Raw genomic sequence first — 25682 nt, forward strand, 5'->3', positions numbered from 1 at the left:
GTAAACATGTAAAATATCTAAAAAGTACTTGCATTAAGGTAAAAATATATAGTAAACAATCCCATGATAATTTAATAAAAACAAACAAATTTAATAATTTAAGAACATTGATCAAATTTTACATGCTTTTTTTAGTCTTGGTATATTTGGAACCTTCCAATCAGATGATAAGACCTTTATTTTAAAGTCACAGCATTACATCTATAATCACCAATTGTAATGTTTGCAACAATTTTGAGTCATTAGCGACTAACATTTTCTTACTAACTCATGGTAATGAAACTTTTGGTCAAACTTAACAATCTCTAAACAAATTTTGTTATCATTTGCCTCATGTCCAAAACATTAGTGAAGCTTATTTCAAGTGGTTACAAACTCACGAGGAAACTTTAAAAGTAATTCAATGATTAAACATTAAGTTTCTCTTAAAATACAAGATTCTATATCACTTTTTCATCAGTCATTAATGTACTTGGTTTACTGATTCTATCATCTTCAGCTGATTTATGAACATCCTACAATTGCCTATACCTTCATAAACTGCTCATTTCTGCTTACTAAACTCACCAAAAACCTTTTGGAAGATTTTCATCATTTCAGAGCACTTAACCTTATTTAATGATGTACAAATTCTATGATCCTCCATAATAACTTTTATGAACAGAAATCATTTCTAAGTTAAAATTTAAGCCTTAAGTTTGAACAAATTTAAGTGAATTAGAGTACTGTTTGAATCTCTGTTTCCAATATTCTGATTATGAATAAATTTTTAAAACTATACAAATATAATAAATCAACAAATATGATATGCTACATGTAATGTAGCTGTACATGGATGGCTCATGATTTCTCATAAAATCAACCCCTTTAACACAGAGAAGGCATGACTGGGACTACAGAGTAGGTGATAATTTAAAAAATCAACTTAATTTGCAACTTTTACATTTAATTTTAATTAAAAACAATACAAAAATATTATATATGAGTTGATACGTGGTTTCATCATATATTTTCTTTTGGTTTAGAAAGATTACATCACACAAACTTGATTCAAAAAATGATATTTTATCACAAAAAACTTAAAATAAACAATAAATATCCTTTAATTGAATTTATTACTTGAATTATTAATAAATAACGTTACATTAATATCTTTACTACTAATATCAACTGTTATACTATATATACTATACACATACCACACACATTTATAATTAACATGAAAAATTACTTTTTTATACAATAAAACCATAGCTCAATACAAGAAAGAGCAGTTTAATTATGAGTAACACAATTAATTTACATCACTGAAACAGCATTTATGCAAGATTACTTCAGCTTCTAAATCTGCATCTATTTTCGACTCTTAATGCTAATATTCAGCTGTTTATCTTTCTTTGACAACTTCAAGAAAATAGTTTTGAAGTCTAGGGTCGACTTTTACATTTGAACACTTTATAATGGGTTGATAATTTTCCAAATATAGCTGTAAGAAAAATATGATTTTAAGTAGGTATGATGAATAATTACTGATAAACATAATTTTTTTCCTAACATGCAATCATGATTTTATTCTGTTTTTTGATGCTGAAAACAAATATAAACTCAGAATCTTTCTATCGCCCACGATTTTTGAAAATTTTTTAAATTTTAATAAAAGGATTTTTTTTTCATTTTTCATCATATAGTTATCATTTTAAGCTTCTATATTGTATTTTGTTAGCCCAATTTTTATTGTTTAACTTTGTTAATATAATTTGTAAGCTATAAATAAACAATACTAGACAAACAATTAAAATATATCATAGTCACATATTATGACATATCTAATACTGAAGAGTGAGCCTTCATGGACAAGATTAATCATGTCTGTGCAGATCAAAACATGTAGCTGGAAACACAGCTGTGTTGTTTGTATTAAGCACTGGATTTAGGAATGAATTAATTTTGTTAGTTTTATTGCTGTCTTAGTGCACAGCAATAAAACTTGCTGGTGCCCTTTGTTATGTATGTGGTGAGTTTGCCGTAAAATCAAATAAAAAAACATTATACCTTTAATTAAAAAAGCATATCATTTGAACTTAGTGTAAAATTGGTGATCATGATAAGACATGGGCTCCTCATACAGTATGAACTAATTGTTCTATATATTTAAGAGGATGGCTAAAAGGTACACAGAAGGAATTGCCATTTGGTGTACCTATGGTTTGACGTGAACTAAAGGATCATGTAACCGATTGTTACTTTTGTTTAACAAGTGTGTCTGGAATTTCTAAAAAAACTAAACATACTGTAAAATATCCTTCAATGCAATCTGCAATTAGGCCTGTACCTCACAGTGAAATTATTTCAGTTCCTGAGCCACCTGTGAATGTATGTTTCAAAAACAGCGATGAAGAATCAGGCAGTACTGAAGAAGACAACAATGATTTTAATTTTGAAATATCTTCCAATAAGCCACATATTGTATCACAAGGTGAATAAAATGACTTGGTTAAGGATTTAAATTTATCAAAAAATCAAGCTGAATTGTTAGGATCAAGACTGCAAGATAGGAATTTACTTCAAAAAAATACAAAAATTTTGGGCTTTCGAAGCTGACAAAAAGAACTTTTGCAATACTTTATTGATGAAAATAATTTGGTTTATGGCACAAATATTGATGAGCTTATGTTGCACTTACAACAAATTCATAAACCTGAGGACTAGTGCCTTTTCATAGATTCATCCAAGTACAGTTTAAAAGTGGTTCTACTTCATGATGGTAACAAATATACTTTGATATCAATCGCTTATAGTATTAATTTGAAAGAGATATACGATGTGATGAAAGACATTCTTGAAAAAATAAATTATAAAAAACATAGCTGGAACATATATGGTGATTTGAAAGTTATAGCTACTTTGTTAGGCTATATTAAGTACATGCGTTTTCTTTGCAAATGGGACAGCCCAGCTAGGAATGAATATTAAATTATCAAAGAATGGAAGAAACAAGAAAACAACTCCAAATGGGATAAATATTATTCATGAGCCCTTAGTTGAACCCAAAAAAGTATTTTTACCCCCTCTCGATACCAAGCTAGGACTAATGAAGAATTTTGTAAAAGCAATGAAAAAGGATAGTCCTGAATTTTTATACATTAAGCAGAAATTTCTGAATGTAAGTGAAGTAACAATTAAAGAAGGAATATTTGTTGGTCCTCAAATAAGAGAGTTGGTAAAAGATGATGAATTTAATTCAATGTTAAATAATGCTTCATTTAAAGACGTTTGCACAAATTTTCTCGGCAAACAAAAATTCGACAATTACACGATATTGTTAATCAATTTCTTACTTCATACAGAACTGTGGGATGTAATATGTCTTCGAAAATAAATTTCCTCCACTCACATCTGGATTTTTTCCTGGACAACCTTGGAGACATAAAGTGAACATTTCCACCAAGACATGTTGGTGATGGAAAACTGCTATAAAAAGAAATGGAATACTAACATGCTAGCCGATTACTGTTGGACAATAATTCGGGATGTGCCTGAGGCAATTTATAAAAGAAAAGCATCAGCAAAATCATTTTAACACAGATATGGCCATACAAAACTATAAATTTTACAGATTTTACTATATTTTCCCTTAATTTTTTTTGAAGCATAATTTATTTAAAACTAAAGGTAAACAATTTTATTTACAGATCTGTAATGTACGCAAAAAAGCAATTCAAGAATGGAATCACACTTAGTGAAACATTAAAAATTTTTTTTTTGTCTATTAGTGTTATATTTGTATAACTTATAGGTAACAGCAGTGAGCAACTGACAAAATACTACATGGCAGGGTAAAGAGGACTCAAGACAGAGATTTTAAATACAAAGAACAGAAAATGTGCACATACTAATCCTTATAGCATCACCTTATAAGCCAATTTATCCATGGTAAGCGGCATATAAAGACAGTATGCATGCAATATGTATTAACCAAACAATTATAGGCAATCAGACACACAAGACATAAGTCACTCATGAAGATGGTATGACCATTCTAAAGAAAAATTAGCATATTATGTCAGGCTTACTATTTAAATTCAAGAGTAGAAGTGGTTAGCCATTGGCTTTTTCAATGAGCCAAAGTTACCAGTGCATAATACAAATCCTCTAAAATATAGGTATTATTCAGTTAAAAGTGACACCTTCACTCTGATTGTTCACAATGATTGGTCATACAGATTGTTCATAATCTGATCTTCTTGTTCTCTGATTGTTCACAATCATTGTTCACCACAATGATTGGCCATACACCTAACATCATTACACTTAGACAAAGCAACTCTTGTAACTCAGGTGCTTACCATGCATACGGCTTTACAAAATAACAGAATAAATAGTGCAGAAAAATACTTCTTTCTGTCAAAAAATTTGGAATAGATTTAATTCTCTATTCTGTAAAAATGTATGGGTTATCTGGAAAGCAGCTAACATTTTAAATGTAGCAAGTGAGAAGTGAGGATAATGATACTATCTTACTGGAAAAATATAGTGCAACTCAATATACATCTACTTGAACTTTGCCTAAAATCTTCCCACAGTCTAAATTTGGCACCTTATATAAAAAAATTATGAAATATATAAAAAGTCCATTATTCTTTCCCCCACAAGCCATGCTGTTAGGTTAACCAAACAATAAAGACTATTATGTAATTTGGCCTTGCATCCCAAAGCTTTAATAAGAACAATGAGTTACAGTTCAATGAAAGGGACTGCTTAAATCACAGACAGGATTTTAAGAAAATGGAATTGAAAAGCTTGTGAAAACCTTCAACTACGCCAATTTTGCTGGAGACTATGTAGAAAAAGAGGTAAAAGCTGTAGTTTTTAAGCTTATATAATAAAAATTTTCTAGCAGTATTGATTAAATTAAGAAAAATAAATAAATGTTATGTTACTTTCCAGATAGGCATCATACAAATTATTATTCATTAAGTACTCGCAAGTACCCAGTTATAGTTTCTACTTTTTTTTAATGAAAGAAAAAAGTTTTTTCTGTGAAAAATTCCAATACCAGGATTGAAATTACCATCTACCAGGATTCTCAATTTCCATTTCTTCTGCAGGTCATTAGTATTTTGAATTCCAATCTTAGCACTAGTTACCTCAAAATTATTGTTATTAAATGGAATTCTTTTTAAATAAAAATAATATCAAAAAATAACAATTTTTTTCTGAAAAGCAGAAAATGAAAGCAAATAAAATTTGCTATTGATTGTTTAAAAAATACTACTGAATAGATCAATTTAATTAAATAAATAAATTCTGCTTCTTTATTAAGAACATCCACTATTTAATTTCAAATAATTATTATTATTATTACTGGGTAAAAACCATTCATATTCATGTTTTATACTTGAATACAACTTGCACTTTTAAGAGATTTGATTATTTAAGTTTAATTTATTCAATTATAAGGAGGTATGATAAAACTTCTATTAACCTTCCCAATGCAACCCAAGTTCTAACATCATTGTTTAATTAGAAACACATGCCAGGTTGTGCTGTACATAGGAAAGTTCCTATTACTTAGAGATAGTAAATTCCATCCCTTATCACCTAATGGATCTGCAGCGACTGGAATGCAAAAGGAAGTAGTACAAAATTTGTAGGTTACTAAATACGAAATTCAACTCATCATCAAACTGTAACTATGCAAATCATGTGGCTGCAAATCATCGATCTCAACTTAATTCTGCTTCTAAACCATTCATTATTACAATTTTTTCTACCTCTATCTATTCTCTCTTTCAGATATTTTTTTTTACATATTTTAATCATCTTTTTTTCTTCATCTTCTTCTATGTCTTCTATTTAAATTCAGATTAGAAAATTATTTTGCTACTCTTCCACTTAGCATTCTCTGAAGTGCTCTAATCATCTTAGCATCCTGTTCAATCCTTTCCTACAGTGCTTTACATTTTAGATCTTTACTACAACATTTATTACTTTTTATCTGTTTATTTTTTATGTTTATTTTAATAATTTTTGTCATGCTTTTTAAAAACTTAATCTTGGTTGCTCATACTTACTGTCTTTTCTTCTATTAGTAACTAGTTTCTGGATACATATTTTAGAATAGGGACACTGAATTCATGATCACTGTTTTTTTACATTTCGTTGGTCGTTACTTATTTCAAAATACACCAAAATCCTCCTTCCATCTCCACTCTACTAATTCCCTGCTTGATCTTACCATCCTCAGATACATCATACCATAAATACCAAAACTTTCAACAATTCCTAATGCTTTACCAATAACTTAATTATTTGAAGACTGCCTCTTTCATTTTGATTATTTCTCATCACAACCAACATTTTGCTTTTCTCTTATGACCATTTGCACCACTACCCATTTTTCTATTTCTTCAATCCAAATAATAAAGTGACTTTGGATTATATCATTCTTTTACTCTAAAAATGAGAATATCAACAGTGAATACCCATGCTGTTGTTCTGTCTTCCTTTGTTCCGCTTTACCTCCTTCTTTTGGCTCTCATCCACAACAACAATAAATAACAAAGTGAGAGCACACTACCTAGTCTTAATTCATTTTACTCACAAAACTTTCAGTCTCTCCAACTGTTGCCCTGTCTATTTTTTAAGAATTTTTTTATATTTCTTTAATAAATCCCATAATTTCTAAAGAAACCTGTTTCCTCCTTAGTACTGCGCATAGATTTCTTCAGGGGAAGCAAACTTACTTAATAGTGAATATCTCTCTACAGAATAATTACTCGTAGTTCATCTTTTCCATACCCATATCTCAAATGTTTCCAATATTTCTTTCACCCTTGTTTCACATCCATACAGAAGTACACTTCAAAATAACTCTTCACAAGTCAATTGCAATCAATACAAACTACTACAGCATACTTCAGATAAAAATGCTGTTCCCACAGTAACATTGCTAGCAATTCTCAATATGTAGACACACAATGAGTTCATTTTTATTAAATTTGGAAAGTTTTAATTAATATAAAAATTAGTAAGAGAGATCTTGGAAAATTGTAATATACACAGATAAAAAATAACACAAGAACAGTTCCCATTAAATAATAAAAGAGATAACCTTAACGACTATCTTCCATTTGTCTCTCAAGATTTTCAATCCGTTTTTCCAGTTGATTCAATGATTCACGTAGAGTTCTCTCAGATTTTTCAATCCTTTTATCCAATATGGCTACTGCTTTATAGACATCTTTTAACTGCGGAAAAAATACACGATAATTAGAAAAAAAAATGTCATAGAAAAATGTTTATCTAATTATAGTATAAGTTAATAAATATCTTGAAATATTAAGATATAAACTAATGAAATATAGAAAAAACACAACTTAAATTGTTTATTAATGTAATGAAATCTTTTTACAACAGAAAAATTATCTTCATTTATGCATATTTATCTTTTCCTTAATTCTTTGGACATATTTTGTGAATTTTTCTTCTGACATTTTTGCAAAATATAAGAGTAAATTTCTTTTTGTTATCAGTAAATTTGATGGTACAATTTTTCTTTGGCCACTGTCTACTTTCAAATAAAAAAAGAAGAAAACATCTCTGGCCACATGCACCATTAACAACAGTTCATCTGCAACACCACAGATAAAGGAACTGCATTCCAAAATGATCTGGAAACACATTCTCATCCGTATATTATAGTTGTTTTTTAAAATTAAGTAATTACTGAAGAGTAATTTATTTACATTCATATATACTATTTTCATCTACTTGACAACACACTGAACAAATTTAAATCAACAACAATGTTTTAGAATTATTTTCGTGTTTTTATTACTTAATATACAGGTGATTCAAAGAAACGGGAAATTTTGACCACTTGATAAGTGGTGCCAGCCTCTTTAACCTAACCTGCCATTTAGTTGTCATGGATCCTTGGAGTGGTGTGCAACGTGCATTTGCTATCAAAGCGTTTTACAAAAACAATGACAGTGTGGAGGGAGCACGTAGAGAATTTCGCCATCATTTTAATCTGGGACGGCACGACCGTGTTCCATCAGCACATGCAATTAAAACATGGATATCTAATTTTGAGGAAACTGGTTCGGCAATGAAAAAGAAACCTCCAGGCCGTGAGCGAACCGTCCGTACATCACAGAATGTTTAAGCTTTACAAGATGCTGTCACACGAAGTCCACTTCGGTCAATCCGTCGTCTCTCAGCATCTTTACAATTGCATAGTTCAAGTGTTTGAAGAATGTTAGTGAAGGACTTGCAATACCATCCATACAAGTTGCAGATCGTCCAGGAACTGAAACCGAACGATGCAGTTGTGCGAGCACAATTCTGTAATGTAATGCTTCAGAAGATAAATGATAACGAAGAGTTTGTTCACAAACTGTGGATGTCAGACGAAGTGCATTTCCACCTCAGTGGATTTGCTAACAAGCAAAATTTCAGATACTGGGCACAAGAAAATCCTGCACAGCTACACCAGCGTCCGTTGCACAGCCAGAAAGTGACCGTGTGGTGTGCTATGTCACCTTACGGTGTTATAGGCCCTTATTTTTTTGAGGATGACAACAGTCTTGCGATTACAGTGACGTCGGCTCATTACGTAGTCATGCTTGAAACCTTTGTTGTGGAACAGCAAAAGAGATTTCCACCGATTCTTAACACAGCCTGGTTTCAACAAGATGGAGCAATGTCACATACTGTACGAATATCGATGGCAGCTGTACGCCGATCGTTTGGATAATCTATCATTTCACGAAATGGTGACATTAGATGGCTTTCCAGATCGCCTGATCTCTCAGCTTGCGATTACTTTTTGTGGGGGTCACCTTAAAAGCAAAGTTGTTCCACAGTAGACCTGCTACAACGGAAGAACTGAAGGCAAAGATCCGAGAAGCAATTGCGGAAATTCCAGTTGAGATGTTATGTCAAACCATGAACAATTTAACGAAGAGACTTCGTGAGTGTTTACGTAGAAGAGGAGGTCACCTGGAAGATGTCATCTTTAAAAAATAAACTAAAATGTATGTATCCTAAAATGGCAACATTTGTACAATTACATGAAATAATATTCATTTTCTAAAAAAATTTTTTATTAACGTTATTTAATTTTTTAAATTTCCCGTTTCTTTGAATCACCCTTTACATGTGAAAAAATAATTCTCTTTTTCATAATTTAATTATAAAGTGTTTTAGAGTATGCAATGATCTCTCTGCTTTTATATTAAGAAATTTAATATAAAATTAATATTAATTTTTATAACAATGATGTTACAATAAATCCTTATTAAATTTGTCAAACACTTCTTATATCGCAACTACGTTTAATCTTAAGTCTATGATGATTATTCATTATAATAATTAGCTAAAATATTTCATTGTTGCACTTTGTTTATATTTATAATGTATCTGTAGTACTATTTATTTAATAAAGTTAAAAGCAAAATGTGCAGTCAACTGGCAATAAAATATTTATATTATAATTAATTATACATATATATTAAAAAAAATGATGAAACTGACAGTTATACTTTCTTCACCTACATCCTGGTCATGAAAATCATCAACAGGAGTACACAAGGATGATGAAGAAGGTACTAGGTGACTTTGCTTATTTTGACCTGTGCAAGTGAAGTTGAAAGTTGTATGTACATTTGAAAAGCAATAAATATACATTTTACTAATATATTATACATTCAAGTAAATAAACCACCCTAATATATAATAACAAAATAGTATCACTATCTGAAAAGTATCTTTCTGTACTTTCACAAACTTCATTATTTTTTTTTTTTTACGACTTATGCTTTGGCATTTATTTTAACGAGGAAGATATAATGGATGTAGTAATAAAAAATACTATGAATAGTATGGGGAATTAATGCAATAATGTTTAATGTAAAAAATAGATTTTAAATGTTATACTCTCTAAACACAGACTACCACTTTTTGTATTATCAGTGTGTTAAGTGGCAATGACATACACTGATGTTGGAAATAAAGACATTCATTTGTTTGAGGGAAGAGATATTTATATACAGATCTGTTAATTATGAGATAAAGGTAATAAAGGAACAGTAAACTTACATAAATATTATCTGAAATTTGGAAAAGTTACAACAAAGAACCTGAATAAACTCATAACTATTTGTTGAGGAATATCAAACACAAATATTTCAGTTATATGTTAGGCTTAAAGTAGGTTAAACATCAGATGATAATGACTACCATCTTTTCAAAGCACGAGGAAAAAAAAGAAGATTATTATGAGTATTTATGTTAGACTATTCACTGGCTTATTGCTGATAGAAATGTGTTATGGATGTCAGAGGATTCTGCTTGAAGAATTGTTGATGCATCCGACTACACCATGTTTGTTCTTGGGTTCAAGAGGAGTGAGTTACGACAGAAGACCAAGCCCTTTAGTTCAATATTATTAATGGTGATGAGATTTGAATTTTATGACCCTTCCATAACACTAAAAAACATCACACCAGGAGAAATGTTTGGCTTCTCCAGGACCTAAGATTAGAAAGGTAAAAAGCATCATGTCATATTCTCTAAGTAGATAATGAAAAAAAATTTCTATCACCTGGTCAAACTATTAACAACAATTTATTTTGTAACAATCTTCAGCGATGGTTGTGTGAAAATCTAAGAAGACCCTGACAGTGGCAGTTCAACTGGTTGCTGTGCTCAATAGCAGCAAGTTTCATCCAGGATCAACAAGATCGTCTTTAACCATCTTCATTATTTTCCTGATTTTGTTAAAAGTATTTTTTCTGAAAAATGAAGATCAAGTAGAAAGATGTTTAGATTCCAGTGGGTAGTTCCTAAGGAGTTACTCACATTGTACAAACATAAATTTTCAGACAGTTTTCCAGCAATGGAGGAGGCACTGACTGATTTTTCTCTCTAAAAGATAAATATCTTGAGAGTGTTGACCAATAAGAAAAAACCAAGTAATAATCAAGTCCTGAAAAAGACAAACAGTAAACAACACCTCTTACAACCTGATAGATTCTTATAGCCTGTAGCTTATCAGGCATAAGACCTGGAGACTGATGGGTGTGAAGTAACCTAAAACACTAATAAATGAAGCCACATATAATAAAAATTTATTGTATATAGCTTTAACTTAATCAATGAAAATTTGCCAAATGAAATTCTAGGTCATTCCATTTCTGGCAAAGTCTCTCAAGTAAATCCTCTATGTTACCTGGTGCTATGTAAATTTTCTACAATTACTTTTTAAGTTTTTGGCAACATTTGGTTGCAAAGTCCCCGTTAAGTTTTCAGTACAGAAAAAGATACATGCTGTAGTGTTGTTAATCTGATACTAATTAGAGAGAGGCAAAGTGATATTGTACTGAGTAGTTTGCATAGTTTTAATACTTGAATAAAGAATGTAGACGACAGATTATCATATTTATATTTTTCCCCTAGTGTTTTTTCAAGTTTGGTGTAATTAAAGTATTAATATACTCTAAACTAGTCATAGTAAATAGCCCCATTAAACAATCCATTAAGGCAGTTCTTATATTTAGTATTTTTATCTACTTTCAGTCCATGTACTTCATAAATAACACATGGGAATAGCAGATCACCTGATTCACTGACACAAAACATCAATATTAAAGTTTTGGATACACTCCTTACTATCTTAGGGTAGTTATCACCATATTTCATGATACATGTTTTATTTCAAGGGTGATTGGAAGAGTTTATCAAAGTTCTACATAGAGGTAGGAGGAATTTCATTTACTTCAGTAGAAAGATTTCTATGTATTGTATAGAATATGTACACATATTATAATATGCAGAGTAGCTCTAGTTTATACTCATTTTTGGCTCTCCTATTAGGATAAATAAGGTGGATTTTCTGGGCCAAGGACAATCAATTTGTCAAACGTCTTGCATCATCAGAGATTTTCTATTTTACACGACAGAAGAAATAAGATTTAGTGTATTAAGAATACTAACCTACATATTTTTCATTTTATAATTCTGAAATGTTTATGTAACAATATTAAACATTAAACCCTACTAATAGAAACGGTAAAAATAATAATCTTATAATTAAAATAAACTCAAAATTACCAGATTCATTTTTATTATTCACTTCCTTTTCTTCAAAATCTTTTGCATTATAGTCTTTTTGGCTTCCACATTCACTTGTGCAGTCAACATTAACCACCTGAAATAGATGTTATTATAACATATAACAAATTATATCTTGTTAAAATGATTAGTTATTAGTAGAAGTCAATAAATGAGCAATCTAACGGTGAAAAATAAACCATTCATTAGATGAGAGAGTAGTCTCATCCAGTTAACTTCTACTGTAATGTTTATTACAATTATTCCATTAAGTTACAGTACCTACTAATAAAGAGTTAAAAATTAGTGTTCTGGATTTACTAATCCAAGACCCCAAACAAACTTAATCCTTTCATTGAACAAAACAGAAATTACATAAAAATTTTTTGTCAAAATTATTATTTAACATGCTTTGTTACTATCCTTGTAGACATACAAGTGAGATGGTTTTCTTTCCAAAATGTTTGCAAACCTATGGTGCCACAGATTTGTAGACAGGTATTTCTTGTTTCATCAACTGAAGAAGGGTAAAACAAATAATGAAATGTTTTTTAAAAAATGCACTAAAAATTTACAAATCTTGAAATCCAAGGATTGCACTCTGTGTAATGAAATTGAGGCATTTATACTTTTTTTTTTTTAATTTTAGAATTGATATTTTTTTTACCAAAAAAGTTTTTTAATGATTTACTAGTTAATAATTTTTTCAGTGGGATATTTATTTATAAATTCACATCTGCAACATTTGTTTTTATATTGTTGAAATCTTGTAATAATGAAAAAATAAGACACACACTTGAACTCTGTTACAACTTGGATATTCAATAGAAAATCCAAGTTGTAACTGCCAATTTTCAGTCACTAATTATCTACTACAATATGAGATAATTTGATGTAGGTTTTTAAATCAACCCACTGGGTTGGTCTAGTGGTAAACGCATCTTCCCAAATCAGCTGATTTGGAAGTCGAGAGTTCCAGCTTTCAATTCCTAGTAAAGGCAGCTTTACCTTTATACGGATTTGAATACCAGTATTCTTTGGTGGTTGCGTTTCAATTAACCACACCTCAGGAATGATCAAACTGAGACTGTACAAGACTAGACTTCATTTACACCTGTACATATCCTCTAAAGTATTATCTGAACAGTAATTACCAGAGGCTAAACAGGTAAAAGAAAGGTTTTTAAAATCAGAATTTGTCTAAGAGAAAATTTGTTTAATTTGGTTTATATCTAGTATATGTGTTAGTTTAATTTAAAAAGCTGGGTTGTTCTTTTCTATCACATAGTTTCTTAATACTAACCAGAGAATGGCATTTTCTTTTTTACAATTAGTAGCTACTCAATAAAAATTTATTCTGATATTATTATCAAGGAAATATTGGTTTTCTATGAGATGAGACTATTACATTTTCTCATAATTTCTATAGAATAAGCTGTAAAACCTTGCATTTTATTATTTGCTGCAATGACTTCATGACTTAATTTTATTATTTTTGGGAAATAGAAACTACTAATTAAATGTAATTTCTTGAATTGCTACCCAGCAGCATCACAAGTTTTTTCAACATTTTCTAATGGTTTGCTGCTTTGGTTATTTTGAATATTCATCATCTTCAACTGACCTAATGGGATGTAATGTACATCCCATTCAAAAACAACCAAAAGAATATAAGACAAGCTTATAAACTTATAAGCTTTATAAAGCACTGAAGGCAGATCTGAAAACAAATTTATCCACTTTACAGTAAACTTGATTCACACTCAATAAATTGACTGATTTTGCAAATCAGTGATAACAGACTCGACACAAAAAAAAATCATATGTCATAGCTCAATAACACCACACTAATAGAATGTAATACATATTAAGGCATCTCTTCAGTAACAAGCATTACTCAATATAAAATTTTAATAACCTGAAAGTCTAACTGTTGGTCGGGATGGTTCCCAGGGAATGATAATTTTCTACCACTGCCTTCATCACCACCACTTCCTCTGTTATAATGGACCGAATCTGGGGCACTACGAAATACATCAGCCTTGTCAAAGTTAGTCTTCCACAGAAATACCTGATTAACAAAATAATGTTTAATTACCAAACTGAATTATAAAATTGGTACACTATATTAATACCAAAACAATTCACTTTTTATTAATGTTATAGCACTGATTTTAGTAATGAATAGTCACTAATTGTAAATCTGTAAAAACGAGACCCAACATGTTAAATGTGATTTTTGTGTAATTAATCCTTATTTTACAACTTTTTATTTATCAAGGTAAAACTTCCTGAGGATTGCAGATGTTATGGAACCATATTGTAAAGATTAAGAATGGAATACGCTGACCAAGACCCACTTAATTTTAAAAAATTTTTTAAATAGAAGTATCCTCCAATTTAAAAAAATATAATTGTTATATGTGCTGTTGAGTTGTTTTTCTATAAACTTATAATTTATATTTATCACACCTATTCAAATTAACAATAAAAAATTTCAACATTTTCAGTGGTTTTTTGATAATTATTTCTTAAATAATTTTTAAATATAGACATAGAACGTTAAAGATTATTAAATTAATAAAAGTGTAAATAAACTGAGTAAGTAATAAAGTAATTTAATAAAACAATAAAAATTAAATAAAACAACTGCTGGCAACTTCAATGATAATCATTTAAAAGACTAACAACCAAAAAAGAAATGGATTTCTCGGAATTATTAAGTTAGATTTTCTTTTCCCTAATTTTAATATCTAACACAAAATTGTATTGGTCAGAAGTTTTCTGACCACACTACACAATTTTATATAGTATTTTAGTAAATCCCTCTAGTCAAAGACAGCTTTTACTTCAGATATTAATAATATAGAATTGAAAAGAAATCTTACTACAAGAAATGGTAATACATTTTTATAAATGTTGAGAAAGGATGACTGGCATTCTCTGAATGAGGATAATACTTTGAGAGTTCATGAAAAATACAGAACATTTTAAAATAAATTAAAAAAATATTTTAATTTTGCTATTTCCTTTTGCAAGAATAAAAATAATGGGCCCTCTTGAGATAAGAACTAAGTCACAAGCAGGCTTAGAGTATTGTTCGAGAGAAAGAGAGCCTCTAGGAAGTAGGATTTCCACATAATTTTTCATTATTATTTTAAAGTACAAAAAGTCTCAAAAAATGTATTGTGATGCAAAATTATTCTACAATAGAATCATAATTGAAACTTCTGGTGCTTAGAACCTGATTAGCTTAGAAAACTAGTATTCCAGAAAATAACTATAGCACAGAAATCAATATTGCAGTAATTAACTAAACTGAATCAAATTGCACAATTATTCAATAACTTTTTTATTCATGTCTGTAAATCTCATGGGATTAGAGAAAATTAAAAGAACAGACAAAATAAAAAAATGAAGAGAGTAAACAAGAATAAAATCTTAATCAGAATATTTTACAATAGGAAGGTTTGATTATTAAGAAAAAGATGATCATTAATAAATTAACCAATTATTAATAGAAGCTTTAATTAAGCGTGTTAGAAGGATCTGTAAGGTAACAAATACGAAAGACTAGAAAAGAGTAAAAATTACACATGATCCAAACAAAATGGGACCTTCCAGAATGATTAAGTTAACTGAAAATAAAGGAGATGGATATATGGTGCAAGGGACCCGATTCAGGGCAGATAACCATGAAAAGATGATGATTAAATTATGTATGATATTCTGACAAAACTCTACACACAGTAAGAGGATATTTATTCTCTAAAATTATCACAGCAATGAATAATAATTATGGATATAAGTCTTTATGTATATCTGATTTTGGGGCACTTAAAATCTTACCCTTGAATTTATACTAATTAGCTGTTTTTATTTTTTTTTAAATCTTTTTATCTAATCAGGAATTTCCTATTTACTACAATTTCACAAAAAGATTTTATCAAATCTTATCCAAAGAACCATGTACTGTGAATGGACAAAACAATAGTTTTTCCTTACTACTGATTCCTATTCCCTAAACAGAAGTGTTTTCTTCAGGATCACTGTATTTATTTAGTAGTTTTTTGAATGAGCTCCACTCAAAGTTAAATACTCAATGCTTAATATTTACAAGCGTATTTTGAATATCAGAATGACATCTGGCTGTAAATCATTATGCTACAATAACCCAATTCTAAAAGGAGAATGTTCTGTTATTGAAATCAGTTGAAATAGAGGGAATAACAATAAAATTACATAAACAACTGATTTTTTTTTATACTCTTCATCTTATTTTTCTAATGTTAATTAATTTTTTCCTAGCAAGGTTATTTATATATGTAGTTATAGGTTCATATACTTAACAATTTGATTTTATGAAATAAAAATATGTAAGAATTTATTAAAAAAAAAAAATAATAAGGTTTTTATACATATAAATATATATAAATTAAGTCAATCTCTTTAGTTAGTAATTAACTTTTGCATCTCGTCATTTGTAGTATTTTCCTGTTTGAATGACCAAATTTTTCTTTTCAAGTAGTGACTTGATAGTGCTTCACATTTACTTTTCTGATAATGGTCTAAACTAAACATTCCTTTTACCAAAGTTAATCTTCAGCTAAGATATCAGCATGAGTTTTTATAATTAATCAATTCATTTAAACTAGTAACTAAAAAATGATTCCTACTATTCAAATCAACAAAATATTAACATATGTGGATAAGATGGATTTGTTTATATTCAGTAAATGATTCAATCTGATCCTAGATAATAACCTCTTATACAATATTAATACAGAAAACAATAGAGCAAAGTAATTTGGAGTTCACATCATAAACATAATTAATAAAGAAGTATAAATACTTACTTGACAATCTTTGCCTCCAGTAGCAAACTGGTCACCACTACAATTAAACATTCCACATGAAATTGCACCTTTATGAGCCTCTATTGTATATATTGCTCGACCTTCTAGTAGATCCAAAACCTAAGGAGAAAACCATTAGCTGTGTAATAACTAAAATATAAGAGAATATTACATAATAATTTTTTGTAAATATTTGGACACTATAATCCATTTTCTGAAGGTTTTAACTGAAAAATGGTTTTCATAAAATGTTGGAGTTGAATTATACACCACTCAAAAGACAAGAGATTAGGGAGTATAGCTTTCATCATTTATCCCTTTTAATGGTGGTTTACATGAAATGCCTAAACAGTAAATATATTCTAACTACTACTGGCATAAATATTCCTGACAAACTTCATTGCTGCATCTCAACAGCATTATTGGTAGTTTTCAAAAATTTACCTCTCTTTTGGTTTCAAAAAGTTTAAAGTTTCTAATTATTCCAGCCAGCCTGCCTTTTTTTTAAATTTAATCTCTTATATGTAATCCACTAAAATAATTTTTACTTACTTTTACTAAAGATCTGCCTTAGGAATAATTATTCCACAATTCAGTCTCCTAGCTGTTGGATGGATTAGGGAGGGCTGTACAGACAATCACATTATTAAAAAAATTATTTTGGTAAGAATATCAAACATGTACACCATGAATTTATCGTTTAGCTTGAGAGAAAATTTTTTCTATCCCTACTTTACACAATCTTAAACAAGAACATTAATATGTTTACTGTAATGAAGTTTTTAATAAGTGAATTCTGCGCACTGATTTTTTCCAGATATTTTATAACACTTGAATACATTCATTTTGCTTTTAAATAATCTTTTTATCACGAAAATACATGCGTACATCAGATATGGTTGACACACAGTGTGTAAATCATTTATTTAATTTTACCTTGCAGTAATCGCATTCACAAAGTTTACATTCTGTGTCGTAACCTAATTTAAAAAATATTCATGAATTAATAATGAGTGTATATATATATATATATATATATATACACTCATATATAGTACACACATATACACATATATACGGGTGAATCACATTTAATTGGTAATTTTGCTATTCTACGCAGCAAGCAGTTCTGAGCTGGATGACAGAGTGGTGGGTTAATGTTTGGTGTGTTAGAGAGGGGAAACTTATGCAATAACAAAATTATTCCAATCATGACTGTTGATGTGGGATCTCATGAAAGTACTTTCATGAAAAATTAAGGTACTACATGTCTTATCTCAACATTCTGCACTAGGTGGTTTATTTAACAGAATTTAAATATAATTTAACAGTACAGAGGAATAATAATAAGAATCTTAAAAAGATTAATTTCATTAAAAAATATATATATATATATATAATTTCAGTAACAAAATATATATATATATATACCTAGGTTTATTTGATGACATTTTTCCTCTTCATGTATAAAAACATGCATCACAGTGTGTGTCAACCATATCAGATATGGGCATGTATTTTCTTGGTAAAAAATTATTTTAATACAAAATGAATTGTACTATTATTATAAGATTACCTGGGGAAAAAAATCAAACGTATGGAATATATTTTTACATTTCTAGGCGAAAAGCCTAGAAAGGGATTAGTGGAATTAGCAATCTACACATTTATTTATATTTTCTGCAAAATACATTAAAAATGCATAGAATACCACAACAACTGTTATACATAAGTATAACAGTTGTTATACTTATGAATACATATATATGTTATATACATATAACAATACATATATATGTTATACTTACATATATATGTTATACTTATGAATAATCATAGTACATCTAATCATCCCACATGGCATAAAAACAATTAAACAATATTATTATGTAAACAATACATGTTTACATAAATCAATTAACATTTATACATTTCCAGTATTTTCAGGAAAAAAGGTAGCTTTCAAAACCACAAAGTAATGGCATCATGCTTTGTAGTTTTGAAAGCTAACAAACATTCCAGAAGTATACTAATTAAATTGCAATAATTAAACTATATACCTTATCGGGCAAATCAGATGCACATTTACTCGCATAACACAAATAAGATATACAAGAAGTACACACATATACAACCTTCCTTCATATTAAAATATAAAAAGACAGACAACCACCTCCAGTCATCATATTCGATTCTCCCTGTTAAGGGAGTGCATTACACTATCCACAAAATTAGACCCCCACTAGGCTCATTCCTACTAGACAAAAAGGCATTAGCACTGAAAGACTTTCAGAGGATGGACTGAAGAGTATAAATGTTGGGAGAAAGAAGCAAAATATTTTGCTAATCTCTGAAGTAATAACCTTAGTAAAGTATTAAAAAATTCAAAACCTACAAAGGATCAAAATGCAATCACAAAATCTGTCCAAAATCTCCCGATACACTTTCATTCCATTCCACATTTACGATCAATATTTTTAAGACACCTCACAGAAACTGGACACATATAAAAGGTATTAACCACAACATTTAGATTTTATAAATTATGTAAAAGCTACAACTCAACATACCTAAACACTATGAGATTTATAAGTACACTGAACCCCCCCCCCCCAAAAATAATATATGAAACTATCACATTGTACACTCTATCTTACTGCAAGTTAAGTTAGTTTCATAATTAATTTAAGGTGAGCAATATTAGCATTATTTTCAACATAGATGAGGAAGAAACTACAGCGTAATTCCAAAATGAGTAGTTAAAAATTTAGTTTTTGTTATCAAATTAAATAAAAAAGTAATAACAAAAAAATATTCGAAATTGTTCAACAAACCAGTTTAGATACTCTATTTCTTTCATAATTACTTTTATTGTAGAATCACATGAAGTTGTCAACAAGTATTTTCCCGAAGGATGAAATGATAATCTTGTTACAAAATCAGAATGTTCACCATAATGTTGTAATAATTTATGTGTTCTTATATCATACAACTTCACAACACCACTTGACAATCCAACTCCTATGCACCAACCATTCGGATGAAATGATACATGAATGCCATAACCTAAAAATAAAATGTTCATGAATAAATGAAATTCATGGAATCTTAACATATTCATGAATCAATTACTCCATTAATCATAAATGTTTGTTTTATCACGCTACCAGCTAAATTAATCAGTGTAGAATCATTAACATAATCTCAGTCAACTGATCTGGGTTTCATTCTTAATCAAAGCAAGGAATTTTTGTTGATTGTTTTCTCTTGTGCAGTTGAGTTTAATAAGAAAATGTCTATTTTTATTAAGTTAAACAATTTTTCTAACAACATACCAAATTTTATGATACTTGGAAGTTATTTTCAAAACATCTTATAGGCACAAATTCACCAATATTGACAACAAACTTGATTTTTTGCACATATATATAAAAAAGGACCATAAAAAACTTAACACACTTTAATATTATGAAATGTATAATATATTAAATGATCACATGCAATCAAACATACTCCTTTTGACTATATTATTACATGTGTCGGCATAATTAAAGCCCAACATCAGCTGATACTAGTGTGAAAACCACAGTTCCAGTCACTGAGGATAGTTACAAAGATGACTGAAAATGTCCTGATGTTTTATTTTTTAAATATGATTTAGTTCAGTGTGTCATTAAGAAAGTTGAATTTAAAATTAATATCACTGCCTTTACTTGCTGAATAATATGTAAATTCATGTTGGCAATGTTATCCTCACTATGCTTTGAAGGCAATCATAAGGTTAAAAAAATATTCCTATAATGCAAAAATTATGAATACGGACATTATTGATGATGTAAACTACACAAATTTATAGAGTTTATACATGTATAGTACATGTTTAAAATGAAAATAGTTTTCATTTTAAATTATTTTTTGTTGATTCCACTGTAGATTTCAAACATTCAGAATTTACAAAACGGTAATTTTTTTCAGTTGATCTTATCATTAGAATTCATTGGTTGTAGCTCTTGGCAGTGCTAATTTTTTTCTTTTTATGAATTCGAAGTTTACCGAACAAGTTTAATTTTATTTTTTAAGCTAACTGAAAATTTAATTATTGTTGACTGTCATCATTAAAAAATAAATTATAAAACCAAAGTTAGTATTAAAAAAAAAAACATAAGTAATAAAAACAATGTTTCAGGAAGTTTCTATCATACTTTAAGAGTAATCCCTTATCAAAATAATGGATAAAGCTCATTTAAATGTTTGAATAAAAGTTCATAAGTGCTTTGTTTCCAAGTTAAGGCTAGCAAAAGATTTAGCCCAGATTTCTGTCAAATAATGCTACTAAAACTCTATGGACACAAATAACTGAACAAAATTGGTTTTATTTGCAACTTCACATGAAAAATTTGAAAAAAAATTTATCTCAAAACGCAATTTCCAGTAGTTTATGAAAAAATTGTAAAACCCAAAAACTTAAGTTTAAAGCACAATTTTTTTAGGTTGGAATAAACTTAATGACTTAAATTGCCAAAACCAAATAAAATCTTAAAAAGCCATTTTTACAGAAAATCAAACAAATTCTGAAAATCTTTTAGAACTGAGTAAAAGCATTCTTTCTACTATAATGTATTAATTTTTTATTTATCTTTTAGTTCACTTTTATACTATAACAGTCAATAAGTAGACTAATATATATAATATTTGTGGTCTATTTTCCATTTTAAACATGTCACAGGTTAACTTTTTCAATATTGTACTGAAGTCATGCCAATCAGATTAATATTAAATGTAAAATAAAAGTAAAAATAAAAATTTTTATTAGTGATCTGAACACAGAAAACTGTTATACAAAAAGTTACAAGGAATTTGCAAATATACATTTCATCTATGGGTACTGCAATATGAGGTGTGGCTATTAAATAATGAGACTAATGCTGCTGTTACAGAACTGCGCATGTGCCAAATTCATAGGACCAACAGATGTATAGCGTGAAGCCTTCTCTTTCGATTGTTGCCACTCCAGTTTCTGTAGACATACTAGTCTGGCTGTGGCCTTTGTTTGGATAACACCTGTTTTTTTGTTTTGCCTAAAAAATGATAACTGTTTTATTAGAGCAAAGAATTGTCATAAAATTTCATATGAAACTTGAAAAAACCGCTACTGAAACTTATATTTTATTTAAAGACATATATGGCAATGAATGTTTATCATGTGCGCAGGATTTTAAGTGGTTTAAGCGTTTCCAGGGTTGCCAAGAAGATGATGTCCGCCCAGGTCACACATCAAAAAGCAGATAAAATGGATAAAAAGACACACATCAAAAACGGATAAAAATATTGAAAAAATTGGTAATCTGATCCGATCTGAACGTTGGTTAACTATTTGTGCGACTGCTGAAACTATAGGAATTGACAAAGAATGCGTAAGTAAGGCAAATTTTACATAACGATTTTAACATGCAAAAAGTGTGCGTGAAAACAGTACCTAAATTTCTCACAATCAAACAAAAAGAAGCTCATGAAAATGTTTGTTCTGATATTTTGAATGTCATTGAAAATGACCCAAACTTCTTGAAAAGGGTGATAACATGGAATGAATCTTGGTTTTTCACTTACGATCCAGAAACTAAGTGACAATTCATGCACTGGAAGGCCCCAACTTCACCAAGAGCTAAAATAACTTGAATGAGCAAATCAAAATTCAAAGCAACTGTTTTTTATTCGATATTCATGGGATTGTGTACCTTCACTGGGTTCCTGAAGGTCAAACTATTAATCAACATTACTACCTAAAGGTCCTTGCTCAACTCTGTGAAAAAATAAGAAAAAAAACGACCCAAATTGTAGAAGAACAAGTCATGGGTTCTTCATCAGGACAACGTACCAGCTCACACTGCATTGTCTGTCAAGATGTTTCTAGCCAAGTATAACATTCGTGTTAGACTATCCGCCTTATTCGCCAAACCTGGAACCACGTGACTTTTATCTGCTTCTCAAGGTCAAATCTGCATTAAAAGGAACAAGATTTCAGACTGCTGAAGCTGTGAAAGATAAAGCAGCATGCGTCGAAAGAACTCACAGAAGTAGACTTCCAGCACGGTTTCAAACAATGGAAAATTTGCATGGAGCGTTGTAGGGATAGAGGAGGGAGTGTTTATTGAAGGGGATAATAACTAAATATGTATAAATTTAAAATAAAATATTTTACAGCATTAATCTCGTTATTTAATAGCCACACCTCATATAATCATGGCATCAGTCATGCAATATTCTTCACTGACAAAGGATCATTTACATGTAATGTAATATTAAAAACATAAGAAAAAAATATTTAGAATGATGGCAATCTTCATGGAACTTCTGAATCAAACTTTCAATGTCATTTTTTTAATAAATAACTGGTGCAGTGCAACAGGAAATGTTCTCACTGGATCTATGTTCTTCATCATTAACTTTTTGGGCTACCTATCTAAATTTTCTTAAAATGAACTTCCTCAGCTTTTAAAGAAAGTATCTCTCTAAAACACACAAAGGATAAGCAAATACAAATGTATTTCCAGTAAGATGTATTGCTATGCAAACTCATTTTGACTGCCACATAATTCACAATCTCAGTGAAACGTTTCCAAATAGGTACATTGGCCAAGGAAGATTACAAGCATGGTCAGCCTGATTCCCGGATTTGAATCCTTTAGATTTCTTTGTATGGGCCACATTAAGAAATTTGTATATTCAAAGATGACATTGGAAATGAACTTTTACAGAGATTATGCTTGCCACCCAAGAAATAAAGAAGTGTTCAAGTTGAAGAAGGTTTACAAAGAACATTGTAAAAGAAGGTGAAGAACATTTCCATTAACACCACGATGAAATGTACATTGGTATTGGAGGTAGTCAATCTAATTAATCTTGAGTAGTTATTCTAATATTATCACTCTAAGTTAATTAAATAACAAATTGGTTTTATTAGAAAATTATTTTCAGAGGTTTTTGTTGTTTGGTTTCAATGTGGATTTTTAAAAATTTTATTCAGTTTTCATTATTTTAATTTATATCAATTTTCACAGAATTAAATTCTCTGCAAACATGCAAGTTGAAAGTTTTATTTGGTTATTGGGAACTTAACAAAGTAAATTTATACCAAACCTGAAAATACAAAATAAAGAAGATTCCTGCTTGATGAAAGTAAAGAATTCAAACAGTGTATTTGGTATTACCATTGCAAGTCTGAAAGTTGAAAGTGATTTCAAGCCAATCATATGATTAAAATCAGATTACTATGCAATTTTAAACACTATATTTATATAACAATTAATTATAATACAGACATAATTACTTAATCTTACATACTTTTGCTAAAAACTAATAAAATAAATCTAAAAAACTGACCAGATATCTCATTATACAAATGTATCTGCTTATTTGAACCAGTATCCCATAATCTAACAGTCTTATCATCAGAGCATGAAACAACTGTTCTATCATTAGGTGAGAAGTTAGCACATCGAACCCAGTTATTGTGGCCATTGAATGTTGCAATAAATCTAAAGATCAAAAAAGTTTCTCTTACAACCACTAATTATTAAAAAACTACTTATAAAAAAAAATACAATTCAAATGTCTCATTGAAATATTTGACCGTGAAATATGCTTTCCATTACTAAGTAAAGACAATGTATACCTGTAACGTGTATCCCATAGAAAGGAGCATATTAATTTATTACTTGACAATATATTCTCCACTTCTCTAATGACTGTGCTGCATCTGAGGTGAGCTGCTTTGATTCTGACTGTAATACGATTCTGAAGCATGTCCAGCAAATAAGTACCATTTAGTTATTAAAAAAAGAAGCTATCTCAAAAAACAATTATTTTATTATACCTTCATCTATATTTCAACACAGTAGTATGATAACATACTCTAAAAATCAGGACATTATCAAATTTTGGCATTAATATGATGTAACCATATTCACAGGATTCCTTCACCTACCACTTCAACCATTTCTAAATGTTCTCCTTTGTCTCATCATCACTGATTTCCGGTCACCAAAAGATTTTTGGTGTGTAAACAATGAAAACCACTAAGTGTTAGTCCAAAGTAAAGTTATGACTTATGCCACACAACAATACAGTGCTAGAACTCAATAACTCATGCCTTTTATTCTTCTATACCATTTCAAAGTTTGAGGGTATACATTTGAGAGGTATACAAATGAAAATCCGAGGGAGCCAAATCTGAACTGTAGGGAGGATGTGGTAGTATCTCCCAAACCATTTTTCCAATGGTTTCTTGGGTCAGCTGGGTGGTGTGAGAGTGAGCATTGTCGTGTACCAATATCACGCCTTTTCTTTGAGATCCACAATGTTTGTCTCTCATTGCTGGCTTTACTTTTTTCATCAGCATGTCTGAGAAATAGACACTATTTATTGTTCGCTGATTTTCCAAATAATCAAAAAAGACTACACCTTGGCCATCCCAAAAGACGGTCAACATGACTTTTCCCATTGATGCTTGCGTTCTGAATTTCTTTTGGAGAGGTGAGCTGGTGTGCTTCCATTCCATGCTTTGTCTTTTGGACTCTGGTTCAAAATGGTGAACCCAAGTTTCATCACACGTTAAAATCTTGTTTAGAAAAGGGTCACCTTCCCTTTCATAGCGTTCTTTCAAGTCTGAACACACTTTGAGTCTTGTTTCCTTGTGCTGTTGTATTAATT

At 29.7% G+C, this 25682-nt stretch overlaps 1 protein-coding gene across 4 annotated transcripts in view; it reads right to left on the bottom strand.

Moving 5' to 3' along the window:
- Positions 1 to 939: 939 nt before the first annotated feature.
- LOC142319093 (uncharacterized) overlaps positions 940 to 25682 on the bottom strand; it is a 30075-nt gene continuing 5332 nt past the window's right edge. For 3 of the 4 annotated variants that reach the window (XM_075355987.1, XM_075355988.1, XM_075355985.1), the window contains exons 4-11: positions 24354 to 24508; positions 19840 to 20039; positions 16974 to 17093; positions 14036 to 14188; positions 12118 to 12214; positions 9541 to 9638; positions 7115 to 7250; positions 942 to 1486 (exon numbers count right to left, since the gene is read on the bottom strand). In XM_075355987.1, the coding sequence (XP_075212102.1) occupies positions 7116 to 7250; positions 9541 to 9638; positions 12118 to 12214; positions 14036 to 14188; positions 16974 to 17093; positions 19840 to 20039; positions 24354 to 24508 (958 nt within the window). In that variant the 3' untranslated portion in view covers positions 942 to 1486; position 7115. Of the gene's footprint in view, positions 1487 to 7114; positions 7251 to 9540; positions 9639 to 12117; positions 12215 to 14035; positions 14189 to 16973; positions 17094 to 19839; positions 20040 to 24353; positions 24509 to 25682 lie in introns of all 4 variants that reach the window. The other variant, XR_012755102.1, reaches the window with a different exon arrangement.

The sequence above is a fragment of the Lycorma delicatula genome, chromosome 2, assembly GCF_047948215.1.
Source record: "Lycorma delicatula isolate Av1 chromosome 2, ASM4794821v1, whole genome shotgun sequence".
NCBI classification, from domain to species: domain Eukaryota; kingdom Metazoa; phylum Arthropoda; class Insecta; order Hemiptera; family Fulgoridae; genus Lycorma; species Lycorma delicatula.